The sequence below is a fragment of the Salvelinus namaycush genome, chromosome 21, assembly GCF_016432855.1.
Source record: "Salvelinus namaycush isolate Seneca chromosome 21, SaNama_1.0, whole genome shotgun sequence".
Taxonomy (NCBI): Eukaryota; Metazoa; Chordata; class Actinopteri; order Salmoniformes; family Salmonidae; genus Salvelinus; species Salvelinus namaycush.
This window is the reverse complement of record NC_052327.1, coordinates 4,336,922-4,353,928: the sequence shown is the minus strand read 5'-3', so window position 1 is coordinate 4,353,928 and position 17,007 is coordinate 4,336,922. Positions and strand designations below refer to the sequence as shown.

General features: G+C 42.2%; 1 protein-coding gene across 1 annotated transcript in view; it reads left to right on the top strand.

Annotated features, from left to right (window-relative positions):
* Positions 1–7,834: 7,834 nt before the first annotated feature.
* The window catches only part of tmem86a (transmembrane protein 86A), a 37,388-nt gene continuing 28,215 nt past the window's right edge, over positions 7,835–17,007 (top strand). Inside the window, exon 1 of the mRNA XM_039017058.1 lies at positions 7,835–7,991. Coding sequence (XP_038872986.1) covers positions 7,971–7,991 — 21 coding nt within the window. The 5' untranslated portion in view covers positions 7,835–7,970. The remainder of the gene's footprint in view (positions 7,992–17,007) is intronic.

The window sequence follows — 17,007 nt, the reverse complement described above, 5'->3', positions numbered from 1 at the left end:
AAAATAATTATTATATTATTGATTGATTGATTGACTATGGCTTTTCAAATCCCCCAGTATTGCTATCTGTAGCGTTAGTTCTACGCAAATGTTGCAATTCTTCAGCCATTCCTGGACCTGTGACCAAAAACGAGCTACATACGGACAATACCAAAATAAATGATCTAGTGACTCTGCCTCCTCACAGCAGAATCTGCAGAGCTGGGAAGATTGTATCCCCCATATATATAACATTCTATTAGTTGCAAGAATTTTGTACAGTAATTTAAATTGAAAAATTCAAAGTTTTGAATCCGGCGTTGTTTTGCGTATCAATTCATAAACCATGTGCCATGGAATGGGTACATCGAAAATCTCTTCCCAACTATTTTGCAATTTATATGGCACAGCTGTCAGTTTTTTTCCTTAAATTAAATTGGTATATGTTTTTATTTATCACACTTTTCTTTAACCATTTATGTTCTTTAATATAGGGCCGACATACTTTTTTCCCCTTCTACTTGCGTCTTCCATTTTTGTGGTAAAAATCATTTATTCCTTCTTAGGCTATCTGGCTTGGCCTGACTGATTTAGAGTTAGTATGTTATTTAATAGCCTGTTGAAATATTGAATGTCAATTGATAGTGACAGAATTACACATTACTTCCCAAACAAAGTAATTGTTTTGTCTCCTCAGCTATACAGTGCCCTCGGAAAGTATTCAGACCCCTTGACTCTTTCCACATGTTGTTACGTTATAGCCTTATTCTAAAATGAATAAAAATGACATCTCAGCAATGTACACACAAAACCGCATAATGACAAAGCAAAAAACCTGTTTTTAGAAATGTTTGCAAATGTTTATAATATATATATATATATATATATATATATATATATAAATACAAAATACCTTATTTACATAAGTACTCAGACCCTTTGCTATGAGACTAAATTGAGCTCAGGTGCATCCTGTTTCCATTGATCATCCTTGAGATGTTTTTACAACCTGTGGTAAACTCAATTGATTGGAAATGATTTGGAAAGGCATACACCTGTCCATATAAGGTCCCACAGTTGACAGTGCATGTCAGAGCAAAAACCAAGCCAGGAGGTCGAAGGTATTGTCCGTAGAGCTCTGAGACAGGATTGATTGTGTCGAGGTACAGATTTGGGGAAGGGTACCAAAACATTTCTGCAGCATTGAAGGTCCGCAAGAACACAGCGGCCTCCATCATTCTGAAAATGGAAGACGTTTGGAACCACCAAGACTCTTCCTAGACCTGGCCGCCCACCAAACTGAGCAATCGGGGGAGAAAGGCCTTGGTCAGGGAGGTAACTAAGAACCCGATGGTCACTGACAGAGCTCTAGAGTTCCTCTGTGGAGATGGTTGACCTTCTGGAAGGTTCTCCCATCTCTGCAGCACTCGACCAATCAGGCCTTTATGGTAGAGTGACCAGACAGAAGCCACTCCTCCGTAAAAGGCACATGACAGCCCGCTTGGAGTTTTCCAAAAAGCACATAAAGACTCTCAGACAAGGAGAAACAAGATTCTCTGGTTTGATGAAACCAAGATTGAACTCTTTGGCCTGAATGCCAAGCGTCACATCTGGAGGACACCTGGCACCATCCCTACGGTGAAGCATGGTGGTGGCAGCATCATGCTGTGGGGATGTTTTTCAGCGACAGGGACTGGTAGACTAGTCAGGATCGAGGGAAAGATGAACGGCGCAAAGTACAGAGAGATCGTTGATGAAAGCCTGCTCCTGACTGCTCATGACCTCAGACTGTGGTGAAGGTTCACCTTCCAACAGGACAACGACCCTAAGCACACAGCCAAAACAAAGCAGGAGTTTCGGGACAAGTCTCTGAATGTCATTGAGCGGCCCAGCCAGAGCCCAGACTTGAACCCAATCGAACATCTCTGGAGAGACCTGAATATATCTGTGCAGCAACTCTCCCCATCCAACCTGACAGACCTTGAGAGTATCTGCAGAGAAGAATGGGAGAAACTCCCCAAATAGAGGTGTGCCTAGCATGTAGCATCATACCAAGGAAGACTTGAGGCTGTAATCGCTGCCAAAAGGTGCTTCAAGAAAGTACTGAGTAAAGGGTCTGAATACTTATATAAATGTGATATTTTAGGTTTTATTTTGAAATTAGTAACAATTTCTAAAAACCTGTTTTTACTTTGCCATTATGGGGTATTGTGTGTAGATTGATGAGAGAAAAAAACGATTTAATCAATTTTTGAATGAAGCTGTAATGTAACAAAACGTGAAAAAAAGTCAAAGGGTCTGAATACTTTCCGAAGGCACTGTAGAAGGTGTAAACTCAAGCCTCAATGTCACTGAGGCACTGTTGCGCCTTCTTCACCACACTGTCTGTGTGGGTGGACCATTTCCGTTTGTCCGTGATGTGTACGCCGAGGAACTTAACTTTCCACCTTCTCCACTGCTGTCCCGTCGATGAGGATAGGGGGGTACTCTCTCTGCTGTTTCCTGAAGTCCACGATCATCTCCTTTGTTTTGTTGACATTGAGTGAGAGGTTGTTTTCCTGACAACACTCCGAGTGCCTTCACCTCCTCGCCATAGGTTGTCTCATCGTTGATGGTGATCAAGCCTACTACTGTTGTGTCGTCTGCAAACTTGATGATTGAGTTGGAGGTGTGCATGGCCACGTAGTCATGGGTGAACAGGGAGTACAAGAGGGTGCTGAGCACACACCCATGTGGGGTCCCAGTGTTGAGGTTTAGCGAAGTGGAGATGTTGTTTCCTACCTTCACCACCTGGGGTCGGCCCGTCAGGAACTCCAGGACCCAATTGCACAGGACGGGGTTGAGACCCAGGGCCTCAAGCTTAATGATGAGCTTGGTGTTGAATACTGATCTGTAGTCAATGAATGACATTCTTACATAGATATTCCTCTTGTCCAGATGGGATAGGGCAGTGTGCAGTGTGATGGCGATTGCATCGTCTGTGAACCTATTGGGGCGGTAAGCAAATTGAAGTGGGTCTAGGTTGGCAGGTAAGGTGGAGGTGATTGTTGTCATTGATGCACTTTCAGTTTTGCGCGAATGCAACCATCTATCCACGGTTTCTGGTTAGGGTAGGTTTTAATAGTCACAGTGGGTTCAATATCTCCAATGCGCTTCCTTATAAACTCACTCAACGAATCAACGTATAAATCAATATTATTCTCTGAGGCTACCCGGTGTCCTTGACTAGCCTCTCAAAGCACTTCATGATGACAGAAGTAAGTGCTACAGGATGATATTAATTTAGTTCAGTTACCTTTGCCTTCTTGGGTACAGGAACAATGGTGGCCATCTTGAAGCATGTGGGGACAGCAGACTGGGGTAAGGAGAGATTGAATATGTCTGTAAACACACCAGCCAGATGGCTTGCGCATGCTCTGAGGACGCGGCTAGGGATGCCGTCTGGGCCGGCAGCCTTGCGAGGGTTAACACGTTTAAATGTCTTACTCACGTCGGCCACCGAAAAGGAGAGCGATAGCCCACAGTACTTGGTAGCGGGCCCACGTCGGTGGCACTTTATTATCCTCAAAGCAAGCAAAGGTGTTTATTTTGTCTGGAAGCAAGACGTCAGTGTCCGAGACGTGGCTGGTTTTCTTTTTGTAGTCCTTGATTGCCTGTAGACCCTGCTACATACGTCTCTTGTCTGAGCAGTTGAATTGCGACTCCACTTTGTCCCTATACCGACATTTTGCTTGTTTGATTGCCTTGCAGAGGGAATAACTAAAATGTTTGTATTGGGCCATATTTCCAGTCATCTTTCCATGGTTTAATGCGGTGGTTTGCACTTTCAGTTTTGCGCAAATGCCGCCATCTTTCCACAGTTTCTGGTTAGGGTAGGTTTTAATAGTCACAGTGGGTTCAATATCTCCAATGCACGTCCTTAAACTCACTCACCGAATCAATGTAAAGTCTATATTATTCTCTGAGGCTACCAGGAACATATCCCAGTTTGCGTGATCAAAACAATCTTGAAGCGTGTATTCCGATTGGTCAGACCAGCATTTAATTGTCACGGGTACATCCTGTTTGAGTTTCTGCCTAAAGGACGGGAGGAGCAAAATGGAGTCATGGTCAGATTTGCCGAGGGCAGGGCGGGGAGGGCATTGTATGCATCGTGGAAATTAGAGTAGCAGTGATCCAGTGTATTGCCCGCACAAGTGCTACAATCAAGATGCTGATAGAATTTAGGGAGCCTTGTTCTCAAATTTGCTTTGTTAAAATCCACAGCTACAATAAATGCCGCCTCAGGATATGGTTTCCAGTTTGCATAGAGTCCAGTGAAGTTTCTTGAGGGCCGTCGTGGTATCGGCTTGAGGGGGGAAATACACAGCTGTGACAATAACCAATGAGAATTATCTTGGGAGATAATATGGTTAGCATTTGATTGTGAGGAATTCTAGGTCAGGACTTGAGTTCCTATATGTTGTTACGATTACACCATGAGTCGTTAATCATGAAGCATACACCACCACCCTCCTTCTTCCCAGAGAGATGTTATTTCTGTCGGCGCAACGCATTAAGAATCCTGGTGGCTGTACCAACTCCGACAATATATCCCGAGAGAGCCATGTTTCCGTGAAACAGAATATGTTACAATCCCTGATGTCCCTCTAGAAAGTAACCCTTGCCCTAATTTCGCCTACCTTGTTATCTAGAGACTGGACATTGGCGAGTAATATACTCGGAAGCGGTGAGTGGTGTGCATGCCTCTGAAATCTGACCAGAAGCCCGCTCCATCTATCTCTTCTGCGGCGACATTGTTTTGGGTCGACCTCTGGAATCAGATCAAATGCCCTGGGTGGTGGTGGTGCGAACAAAGGATCCGCTTCGGGAAAGTCGTATTCCTGGTCGTAATGTTGGTAAGTTGATGTCGCTCTGATATCCAATAGTTCTTCCCGGTTGTATGTAATAACACTTAAGATTTTATGGGCTAACAATGTAAGAAATAATACCTAAAAAAAATTAATACTGCATAGTTTCCTCAGGACTAGAGGAGAGAGGCGACCCTCTCTGTCGGCGCCATCAAGCTTACATCCAGTCCTCCCTCTCATCATCGCGCTCTCCCTCTAAAACTAAAGAGGACATCAGTAGGCCTAGATCGTGTGCACAGATATGACCTTTTTTGGGGGGGGTTGTAACTTTTCCTTGTGCTTCTCCGAGCCTGCTCTTTGTATATCCTAGGTCTATAGCCAATAGTATAGGCTATGGATCATTTGATTGAGACCACACTAGACGCACTTGATATTTTGCGCATCCAGCAGAGAATCAGGTATGAGGGGGAGCATCGGGCACAGATGAGATACAATAATAACTCATTCTGAAACACTGAGCAATATGACATTTAATGGATAAAAAAATGACATGACCCTCCCCTGGACTACATTTTTAAATACTAAACCCTCCCCTGACTGAAATTGAAAAGGCATGACCCTCCCCCATTTTCCTCTGGGTAACAACTACAACACACAGGTATAGTTACTCTAAGACTAATATGAGCCAAAGTAATTCCTTTACTATCCACCACCATCATCAAAACATTTATACAGTTTTGCTCATAATGAGAAGCACTGAGGCTAGCTAGGCTAGTTAGCTAGCTATAACGTTAGACTAAAGTAACTTTTAGGTATAGCAAACAACACAGTTATCTAAACTTGGCTTGTAGGGGTTCTTGCAAGCCCCGTTATGGCGGAATCGATCCCCAAATTGTACTGTACAGAACAACACTGTCTCGGTTAAAAGAAAGATTATATTTCTAGCTAGCTGCTGACAGCAAAACAACTTACTCGTTTGTCATTTATCCTCCTGAGTCCTGGTCCAGCTGGTCTAGGCTGCCACTGCTGCTTGCTGGTCTCGCAAATAATTTTTCTCGCCATCTCAACTCCTCTTCAGTGTATTCCAGCTCAAATAAATATGGCTTTATGTTAAAAGAACATGAATAAATATGAATGAATAAACATGAATAAATAAAAAATGTCACCCAGTTCTTCTTGGAAACAGGAATCGTCATAAACAGCCATTGTAGCTAATTATTTAGCAGTCTTGGATAGACAGTGAACCTGTAAACTAGTACCACCCCCGTTTTGAAACACCTGTGTTCGAGGGTGGGAACGAGGAAGTATGGCTCTCGTCAGGCTGTAGTCTTTACAAAGCCAGGGATAATGAGTCAACCTAGATATCCTGCAATATCGTGGCAGATAGGAACATCGTTGAGGCAAGTCCAATGGCTTTATTGAACAAGGACAACCATATCTACTCAAGTGAGCGTGCAATATGCAAAACACAAAGGCCACAATAATTGCTACAAAACGTGACTCCATTCCTTTTAAGATCAGACAGGAGGCTCAATCCAATGACACCATTGGTTGAACTCTCCCAGTCCAAAAAAAAAAAACACCCTCTCATTACTCATAATTATGTCTGAAACACCCTCTCGTTAATCATAATAATGTAGGCAAACTGGAAAAACACAACACAAATCATGTCTAGCGGTGAAGTAACCCTTTTATGCTGTTAACAATATTGTCATTGCTATAATATTATTTGTGCTGTCAAGCCTTTTAACTTATTTCCTTTTTTGATGTTGTTAAACAAAATTCTAAGTCAGCTATTATTGCTTTATAAAATCTTACGAATTTTGAAAATTTCTATTTGTTTCATTTTACCATTTTCATTACAGGACTTTTATTCTGAAGGAAAAATTCCGAGCGTATAATTTTACCATATTCATTACAGGACTTTTATTCTGAAGGAAAATTTCCGAGTTTACGACCTTATTTATTGCTAGGTCTTGCTTATTCTTGCTGGCTTCTAAGAGGTGCGGTGTAGCTAGCTAGCTAGTTAGTTAGTGTATGACCACCGTCAACAGATTTCAGAACACAATTTCCGTCCAACAGAAAAGTTTGAATTTGTGTAATACGGGATCAATGGTCGGCACCAGGTTGCTATAACATATGATGTAGTTAGCTGATATGTAAATACCTATCCATGTACATAATATCTAGCATGCGTCAGCAACGTCTGTGCATAGGAACGTGCTCATATGCTGCGTTGGTAACCAAGTGTGAAGTGGGAATTTACCACCTTAGAGTTAAATAGAGGATGGAGAAAACCCGTTATGGCATGGACATTGAGGGCTTGCACCATTTTAAAGTCAACTGGGTGAGCCTTCCTATGGGTGAAGGAAGGATCACAAAATTCCATCAGGGGTATCAGCCAATGAATTATACTCGTGAGCAAACACTGAATAACTGTACGTGGCAGTAAATCACCAACCAATTGGCTTTATACCTGTTCAAACAACACACTAGCTGTCACTAGCTATGCACACTTTCAACTTGTCTGCCAACTCATAGAAATAGTAGAAAAAGAAAATTGACTACTTCAAAATAGAGATGGTCTCAATGGCGCTACAACGGTGGTAAAGTCCCAGTTCCCACTTGGTTACTAACGCAGAAAATACTTTAAAAAATAGTTTGATGCACAGCGCGCGAGACAAAAGGACGAGTGTGTTGTTCATCATTGTCTACAATGGAACAATGTTACCACAATGTAAATGTACAGAGATACAGTGTAACAAAGTGAAATGTGTAATTAGACAAGATGTAAATACAGGCCATCTGCTTCGATAGGTAAACAGCGGTCAAAAGACCTCGTTTTAAAAAAGGGGTGTTATATTCTCTTAACCTTGCCTCTTTTTTTGTTCCTGTCTGTTAATTGGTCGGATATTTTAACGACACCCTATCGGTGCGTAAAGAGTATCTCCACCTACAATTATGTTCGGTTTGCCTCCTCCCCTTATGCCAGTCTGCCCCGAAAAGGGACCAAAACAATACGCATCACAAAGAAAGACCACAGCAATTTTAGTGAACCGTACAGTGCGGGAAAACGGCCGCAGCTCAGTGTCGCAATCTCCAGTTGCTTTGCGAATATATACTACAGTGATCGATTGAGAGATGGTTTCGCCAGTGACAGTGGTAAGTTTGGCTATTTGACGTCACACGTAGAAATATGGACATTTAAATCAAAATGAGCCATTAAGAATATATTCCGTTTTTTATCAGTGTTACAGCGTTGATTTGAAGGGCTAATAAGAGATAAAGGAAGGCTCGTTAGCTCTATAGGGACTGTATGTCTTGCTTGTCAGTGTGACGGGCCTGTCGTGTCAATTTCGTTTTGCCTCCAATGACGAGCATTATAATACCACAGGCACACATAGGACCGAGTTTACCCTAAATAGGCCTACAGTACAGCACGTGAGCATGAAAGCATGTCCGTGTTTATTTCGCGATTGTCACCCACAAAATGTTCGTTATTCATTCTGCCTCTGTGGATGTGCAGAGGTTGATAATGATCCATACAATGAGCTGAGAGAACTCGGCATGCATTTTAGGGTTTCGGTAATATTAGACCAGACAGATGCCCACGCAATTCATTGGCGGTGGTCTATTGATGCTATGCGGTATCTCTTTGACGATGTGATGAACAGTTGTTGTTGTAGCTACCACTTCAAAATCTGCCTTGATTGTAGGGGCAAATCATCATTTTTCTAAGCATAAACTTAAATAGCCTAAATAAGGTCATGAATATTTTTCGACAGACATGCGCGATCGTGTTTTTTTCGTCTCGAATTTTTCTTTGTCTTGGTCCTTTCTAAACTGTTCCAAAACCGAAACCTATCATGTGACTGAACTTTTTGTCTTTTTTCCTGTGCCCTCCAGTGACGGATGCACTGAAGAGCTGTCCCTTTGTGGCTTTGCTATACCTTTTCACCACTCTACCGAGCCTCTCAACTTTCCTTCTAAATCCCTATTTCAGTAAACATTATAATTACTGTAAATATATTTAAAATAGAGACATAAATATATTCTGTTGACAAGGGCTCGTGTGCCCTTACGAAAAAAACGTGACATTTATATATATTTTTTTAACTCATATAAAGTGACATACATTTTAAAATATATTGTCATATATTTTAATAACCAATATAATTGTCACAGCTCCATAACAAAAAGTATTATATTGATAGGCCTATGTATTTTCATCATGCAAAATGTGTTTGGAACATATTTGTTTTGTTCAATGCATGTATTGCTTTCGAAATGTATTCCAGAATTGTTATTTGTTCTGCATGGCATATATATATATATATATATTTTTTAAATGTGCTTGTCTTTTTTCCTACTATCACTGGCTTTACTGATACCTACTTTGTCGAGGTGAAAGGTGCCTTCTACGATGGTGATATGCTGTTGTCTCACCTAGCTATTTTAAGAGGAATGCAATAATGTAAGTCACTCTGGAAATTAGCGTCTGCTCAATCACTAAAATGCAAATGTAACTTAAAAACCATACATAAATCTCACACCTTTTTGATGTTGTTGTAATACACTATTATTTGGGCTGAGTCCTCCGAAGGATTTCAATTGGGAATTGTTTATGCCTGTTGCCACCAGCAGGAGGTGTGGTAGGGGCGCGAGAATAGCGTTTTGTGTCTCCCCTCAACACTCAAAGGAGAAACTGTGAACGTTAAACATTTCCTCCTGCCGCCTTTTTCATTATTCTGTTAAAACAAGTATGCCTTTTACACAAGCACATTATCTATAGACAATTTTAGTCGAAATCTGAGTACCTTTTATGTTGAAATTGTACAGTTAAAATGTGTAAATTGATTGAGTGAAAACTGTTAGCAATCTTGCCATAGAGATGCCTGGGTTTGCTGCTTAAACAGGCTAGCCCATGGAATAATATAAGACAAAAGGGTGCTAGCTAATATTCTGGTTTAAACTTATTGATTTATAGCTCCTCTAAGGTAATAATGTGGTTTATTTTCTACTCCGTTTATATGGTCTAAGGGCCATCTCCCAACCCAAGTGTTATATATTACAGAGTAGTATTTTTAGAGTAAAACGGTATACGCTAACGCTAAGCTAACTGCAATCACTAGCCCGTCAAGCGCATACTGGTCGCTATTAGTTTAGCGGCTTCCGTTAGCTGGCTCAAGCCTCGTTCACATCCTGTCCGATGTCCACCAGATGCATATGAGTTTTGTTTTGCCGCATGTCTAGCCTACATTTTCCGTATTTGACGCACATGTAATTTGCTTTTCAACTCGCTAAAAGCTAGCTAGTTTGAGTCTGTGTGTGTACTTCCGTTTGTACCATCGCACGGTAAAGCAACACACAATTAGAAAATATTGAACACATCCGGTAAAGAGAATGCACTGCAGCCTAATGCTGCACCCCCAACGTAGTGTTGTGGACTGCTCCATTGAAAATTATGTCATGCATTTCAATGGGTACATCCACAATGGAGGCAAGAGGCAGCAGGGCAAAACAATGGACCTAGGCACTCTGTGCCATACATTCAATAATATAAAATGTCCACATATTAAGATATATACAAAATAAGCTAATATACACATCTAGCAAATCACTCCACTACCGCAGAGTGTATTTATACTTGGCTAGGAGGCTATCTCAACATTAACCAAGCCTTGCAGGAGTGTTTGAACCTAAGACTGGCAAAAACAGTTTTTATTTCAGCCGGGAGTTTGTTCCACTCTACCACTGCCATATATAAAAACGTGTTCTGGCCAGTACCGCTCTTGAATCAAGGTGGCTCAAAATCTCTGGCACCGCCTCTCATGGCGTAGGAATGACATTAGTAAGATAGTTCTTTAGATACTGGGGGACTGTAACATACACGATTTTATGGGCCAATCCCAGCCCCCAGCTTCAGCTAAATTACCCTTTTATTAATTGATAGCCACTGTAGTTCAGTGAACTGAGAAGGGCTGAGCTGAAAAGGTGAAAATCTGTTGTTCTGCCCCTGAGCAAGGCAGTTAACCCACTGTTCCCCGGGCGCAGAAGACGTGGATGTCGATTTAAGGCAGCCTCCCACACCTCACTGATTCAGAGGGGTTGGGTTAAATGCAGAAGACACATTTCAGTTGAATACATTCAGTTGGACAACTGACTAGTTATCCCCCTTTCCCAACATGACCCAGAGGGCTAAGATTCAGAATGACCCATGACATTTTATTTTGAGATGTCTGTAGCTTGTTCTTGATGAACTTGGGGAGCTACTGTACCAGGTAGTGCACACAGTCAAAATGAGGTTGCACTAACTGTTGCAAGTGTTTCCATGTTCCCTTTATGTACAAATGTGGCTTTTCTGGCCAGAAATGTCACTTCCTAGTTGACTTTGGCAATCACTTTCTGCCCCATACTCTCCCCTGTGAGGAACCTGTCTAGTTCACAGCCTAAGTATTTAACACAGTTCTTGGCTGTAACCTCTGTGTCACCAACCGCGACTCTAAAGCCTTGTGATCAACCTATACTGATCTTAGATCCAAATAAAATTGAATCTATTTTCCCCAAATTAAAACAGCTTGTTGTCTGACAGCCAGTTACTGATACTCGTCAGTTCTGCACTAAGCTGGCGCTCAACTATACTTTGTGAGAGACCAAAAGAGCTGAATCGTCTGCATATAAAAACAGTTGAAAGGAACAAGCTGATTTCATATAATTGATATTGAGCCATCACTAACACAGAGAGGCTGCTGCCTACATACAATGGATCACTAGTCACTTGATTAATGCCACTTTAATAATGATGTTTACATATCTTGCATTACTCATCCCATATGTGTATACTGTATTGTATTTTATACCATCTACTGCATCTTGCCTATGCCGGTCGGTCATTGCTCTTCTATATATTTATATGTACATATTCTTATTCCATCCCTTTCCTTGCATTTGTGTGTATTAGGTAGTTGTTGTGTAATTGTTAGATTACTTGTTCGATATTGCTGCTCTGTCGGAACAAAAAGAACAAGCATTTCACTACACTTTCAATCACATCTGCTAACCATGCGTATGTGACCAATAACATTTGATTTGATATGATTGTTATTGTAGAGAATTAATTCAATAACAATATTCCCCTAACCCCTAAGTTTCATTTTAAAATATCTAATCACTACATGCTATACTGCCATGCTACTCCTCATGTACAGTATCATTGTATTAGCAGTGTTTGTGTGGGGTTATGCCTACTCCCACACTCCCAGTCTCAGCTGGTGACGGCTTGGGGTGGTGGGCAGATAGAATAGCATTACCTGCTTTAGCATATAAGATGACGAGACGAACAGACTTAAAGTCTTACTGAAGGACCCTGATAGTGCTTCATTTGGCGGTAAATTCTTGCTATTGAACGTCAATTTTCCTCAAATGGCAGCTGTTTCTTGCGCATTCGGTTTATTCCTCAATTAATGCACCTTGATTGGTGTCTGTGTGGTAGGCCGAGGCTGCATACTTTCCCTGAACAAAAACAACTCGTGTCAAAGAAGGAACCCAATGCTCCTGTTAATCTTGCCCTTTATGAATGATCTAGGATCAGCTACCCTTGCCTCATGCTGTCCTAACACCTATAAATTACGGGCCAAGCACCAAAGCTGGCACTGATTGTGAACCTGTTGTTATGCCTTAAGTTACCATGAGAGAAAGAATGTAGTGTATCACTGCCCTTTTCCCTGCGGCCATTTGGCATACGGGTGAGATCATCCTCTTGTCAAAATGTTATTTGTCTTGACGAGTCCAACGGTTTAAGTGAGTACTCTTTCAGTGAACCTATTAACTGTGCTATACTAGTCTGTAAGTGTTAAAACAGTAACTTATTGCATGAAGTGTATTACAAGTGTGAAAAGTGTTATTACACATATATATATATATATAAAATATATTTAAATGTATATATATAAAATAAATAAATATAAATAAAATTGTATTTGTCACATGCGCCGAATACAACAGTTGTTAACCTTAATGAAATGCTTACTTACAAGTCCTTAACCAACAATGCAGTTAAGAAAAAGTTCAGAAAGTATTTACTAAAATAAACTGAAGTATAAAAGAAGAAGAAATAAAAATCTATAATTAAAGAGCAACAATAAAATAACAGTAACAGGGCTATATACAGTGGGTTCTGGTACAGAGTCATAGTTTAATTGAGGTAATATGTACATGTAGGTAGGGGTGAAGTGACTATGCATAGATAATAAACAGAGACTAGCAGCAGTGTAAAAATGGGAGGGACAATGCAAACAGTCCGGGTAGCCATTTGATTAGCTGTTCATGAGTCTTATGGCTTGGGGGTGGAAGCTGTTTAGAAGCCTCTTGGACCTAGACTTGGCGCTCCGTTACCGCTTGCCGTGCAGTAGCAGAGAGAACAGTCTATGACTAGGGTGGCTGGAGTCTTTGACAATTTTTAGGGCTTTCCTCTGACACCGCTTGGTATAGAGGTCTTGGATGGCAGGAAGCTTGGCCCCAGTGATGTACTGGGCCGTACGCACTACCCTCTGTAGTGCAGAGCAGTTGCCATACCAGGCGTTGATGCAACCAGTCAGGATGCTCTCGATGGTGCAGCTGTAGAACTTTTTCAGGATCTGAGGACCCATGCCAAATCTTTTCAGTCTCCTGAGGGGGAATAGGCGTTGTCATGCCCTCTTCACGACTGTCTTGGTGTGTTTGGACCATGATAGTTCGTTGGTGATGTGGACACCAAGGAACTTGGAAGCTCTCAACCTGCTCCACTACAGCCCTGTCGATGAGAATGGTGCTCTGTCCTCCTTTTCCTGTTGTCCACAATCATCTCCTTTGTCTTGATCACGTTGAGGGAGAGGTTGTTATCCTAGCACCCCACTGCCACGTCTCTGACCTCCTCCCTATAGGTTGTCTCATCGTTGTCGGTGATCAGGCCTACCACTGTTGTGTTGTCTGCAAACTTAATGATGGTGTTGGAGTTGTGCTTGGCCACGCAGTCGTGGGTGAACAGGGAGTACAGGAGGGGACTGAGCAGACACCCCTGAGGTGCCCCTGTGTTGAGGATCAGTGTGTCAGATGTGTTGTTACCTACCCTTACCACCTGGGGGCGGCCGTCAGGAAGTCCAGGATCCAGTGGCAGAGGGAGGTGTTTAGTCCCAGTGTCCTTCGCTTAGTAATGAGCTTTGAGAATACTATGGTGTTGAACGCTGAGCTATAGTCAATGAATAGCATTCTCATTAGGTGTTCCTTTTGTTCAGGTGGGAAAGGGCAGTGTAGAGTGCAATAGAGATTGCATCATCTGTTTGGGCGGTATGCAAATTGGAGTGGGTCTAGGGTTTCTGGGATAATGGTGTTGATGTGAGCCATGACCAGCCTTTCGAAGCACTTCATGGCTACAGACGTGAGAACTACGGGTCGGTAGTCATTTAGGCAGGTTACCTTGGTGTTCATGGGCACAGGCACTATGGTGGTCTGCTTGACACATGTTGGTATTACAGACTCGGTCAGGGACAAGTTGAAAATGTCAGTGAAGACACATACCAGTCGGTCAGCGCATGCTCGGAGTACACGTCCTAGTAATCCGTCTGGCCTTGCGGCCGTGTAAATGTTGACATGTTTAAGGTCTAATTCACATCAGCTACGGAGAGCGTCGTCCGGAACAGCTGATGCTCTCATGCATGCTTCAGTGTTGCTTGCCTCGAAGCGAGCATAGAAGTCATTCAGCTCGTCTGGTAGGCTCGTAGGCTCGCGGATGCATTACCCTTTGTAGTCTGTAATTGTTTGCAAGCCCTGCCACATCCGACGAGCGTTGGAGCCGGTGTAGTACGAGTCCTGTATTGACGCTTTGCCTGTTTGATGGTTCGTCTGAAGGCATAGGGGGATTTCTTATAAGCGTCCGGGTTAGAGTCCTGCTCTTTGAAAGCGGCAACTCTACAATTTAGCTCAGTGTGGATGTTGCCTGTAATCCATGGCTTCTGGTTGGGGTATGTATGTACGGTCACTGTGTGGGCGACGTCCTCGAAGCACTTATTGATGAAGCCAGTGGCTGAGGTGGTGTACTCCTCAATACCATCGGAAGAATCCCGGAACATATTCCAGTCTGTGCTAGCATAACTGTTCTGTAGCTTAGCATCTGCGCCATCTGACCTTCTGTATTGAGCGAGTCACTGGTACTACCTGCTTTAGTTTTTGCTTGTAAACAGGAATCAGGAGGATAGAGTTCTGGTTATTTGCCAAATGAATGGTGAGGCAGAGCTTTGTACGTGTGTCTGTGTGTGGCGCAAAGGTGATCTAGAGCTTTTTTCCCCTCTGGTTGCACATGTAACATGCTGGTAGAAATGAGTTAAAACGGATTTAAGTTTCCATGCATTAAAGTCCCCGGCCATGAGCATTTTCTTGTTTGTTTATGGCCTTATACAGCTTGTTGAGTGCTTTCTTAGTGCCAGCATCGGTTCGTGGTGGTAAATAGACTGCTACGAAAAATATAGATGAAAACTCTTGGTAAATAGTGTGGTCTACAGCTTTTCATGAGATACTCTACCTCAGGTGAGCAAGACCTTGAAACTTCCTTAATATTAGATTTTGTGCACCAGCTGTTATTTACAAATAGACACAGACCGCCACCCCTTGTCTTACCGGAGGCAGCTGTTCTGTTTTGCCGATGCACCGAAAACCCAGCCAGCTGTATGTTATCCATGTTGTCGTTCAGCCACGACTCGGTGAAACATAAGATATTACAGTTTTTTAATGTCCCGTTGGTAGGATAGTCTTGATCGGAGGTCATCCATTTTATTATCCAATGATTGCACGTTGGCTAATAGGACTGATGGTAGAGGTGGATTACGCACTCGCCGTCGGATCCTTACAAGGCACCCCGACCTACGTCCCCAATATCTCTGTCTCTTCTTCATGCGAATGACGGGGATTTGGGCCTTGTCGGGGGTCTGAAGTAAATCCTTTGTGTCCGACTCATTAAAGACAAAATCCAGTACGAGGTGAGTAATCACTGTACTGATATCCAGAAGCTCTTTTCGGTCATAAGAGACGGGGACAGAAACATTATGTACAAAATAATTGGTAAAACGGCAGCCATCTCCTCCGGCGCCATGCAGCGCCTTCCCTCGCTTTTCTTTGCACCTTTTCTTTGAACAGTGCAATACTAGTCAAGTGTTAATACGGTAACAAGTTATATTATGTGTATTACAAGTATTTAATAGTGTTGTTAGGCTACACAATGCATACAAGTAACTTATTATAATTAAATGCCACAGTGTCTTCTTTGGAACCACTGTCAAAGTTTTTGTCTTTTGGTTGCTGAAAGCAGAGCATTTTATAGTGTAGTGTTGTCCCCCTGCTCTCATACTAATGTGACCCCTGGGTGTGCACTGTGTTATAGAAAGATCTAATTCAGTATAGGATATCATAATAAACATGGTAGTAATATGACCCACTGGCTGTATTTGTACCTCTGTTGTCCCTTTGCCAAGATGAGTATGATGAAAGAAAGAGAGAGAGAGAGTGTGTGTGTGTCATGTTTCTGATACTCATCACCATAGTGCCAGATGAACCAGAATGCTAAGATGGCATGATGGGACTTTATTACGACTGCTCCAACATGCACGCGGTTGTAGTGTTTCCTAATAATGGATCCGGAGCCAATGCTGATTCCTTTTGGGTCGTGGTGTAAAAGTGGTAAACTGGACCCAGATCAGTTTGTACTGTCTTGCTGAGCATCACAAAAGTATTGTGACATCATTGCTTTCACATCACAAAAGTATTGTGACATCATTGCTTTCACGTCACAAAAGTATTGTGACATCATTGCTTTCACGTCACAAAAGTATTGTGACATCATTGCTTTCACATCACAAAAGTATTGTGACATCATTGCTTTCACGTCACAAAAGTTTTGTGACATCATTGCTTTCACATCACAAAAGTATTGTGACATCATTGCTTTCACGTCACAAAAGTTTTGTGACATCATTGCTTTCACATCACAAAAGTATTGTGTTTTCCCAAATGGTGGGTTTCAGCAAGCTTACTCTTAGGTTGAAGTCTGAAGGAAGAGACATTGGTTTTGGTGTTCATTTGGTTGGTTACAAGAACATTTGAAGAGCTTTAGATGGGTCTCCCAGCACAACAAATGTGCCACTACACTTTC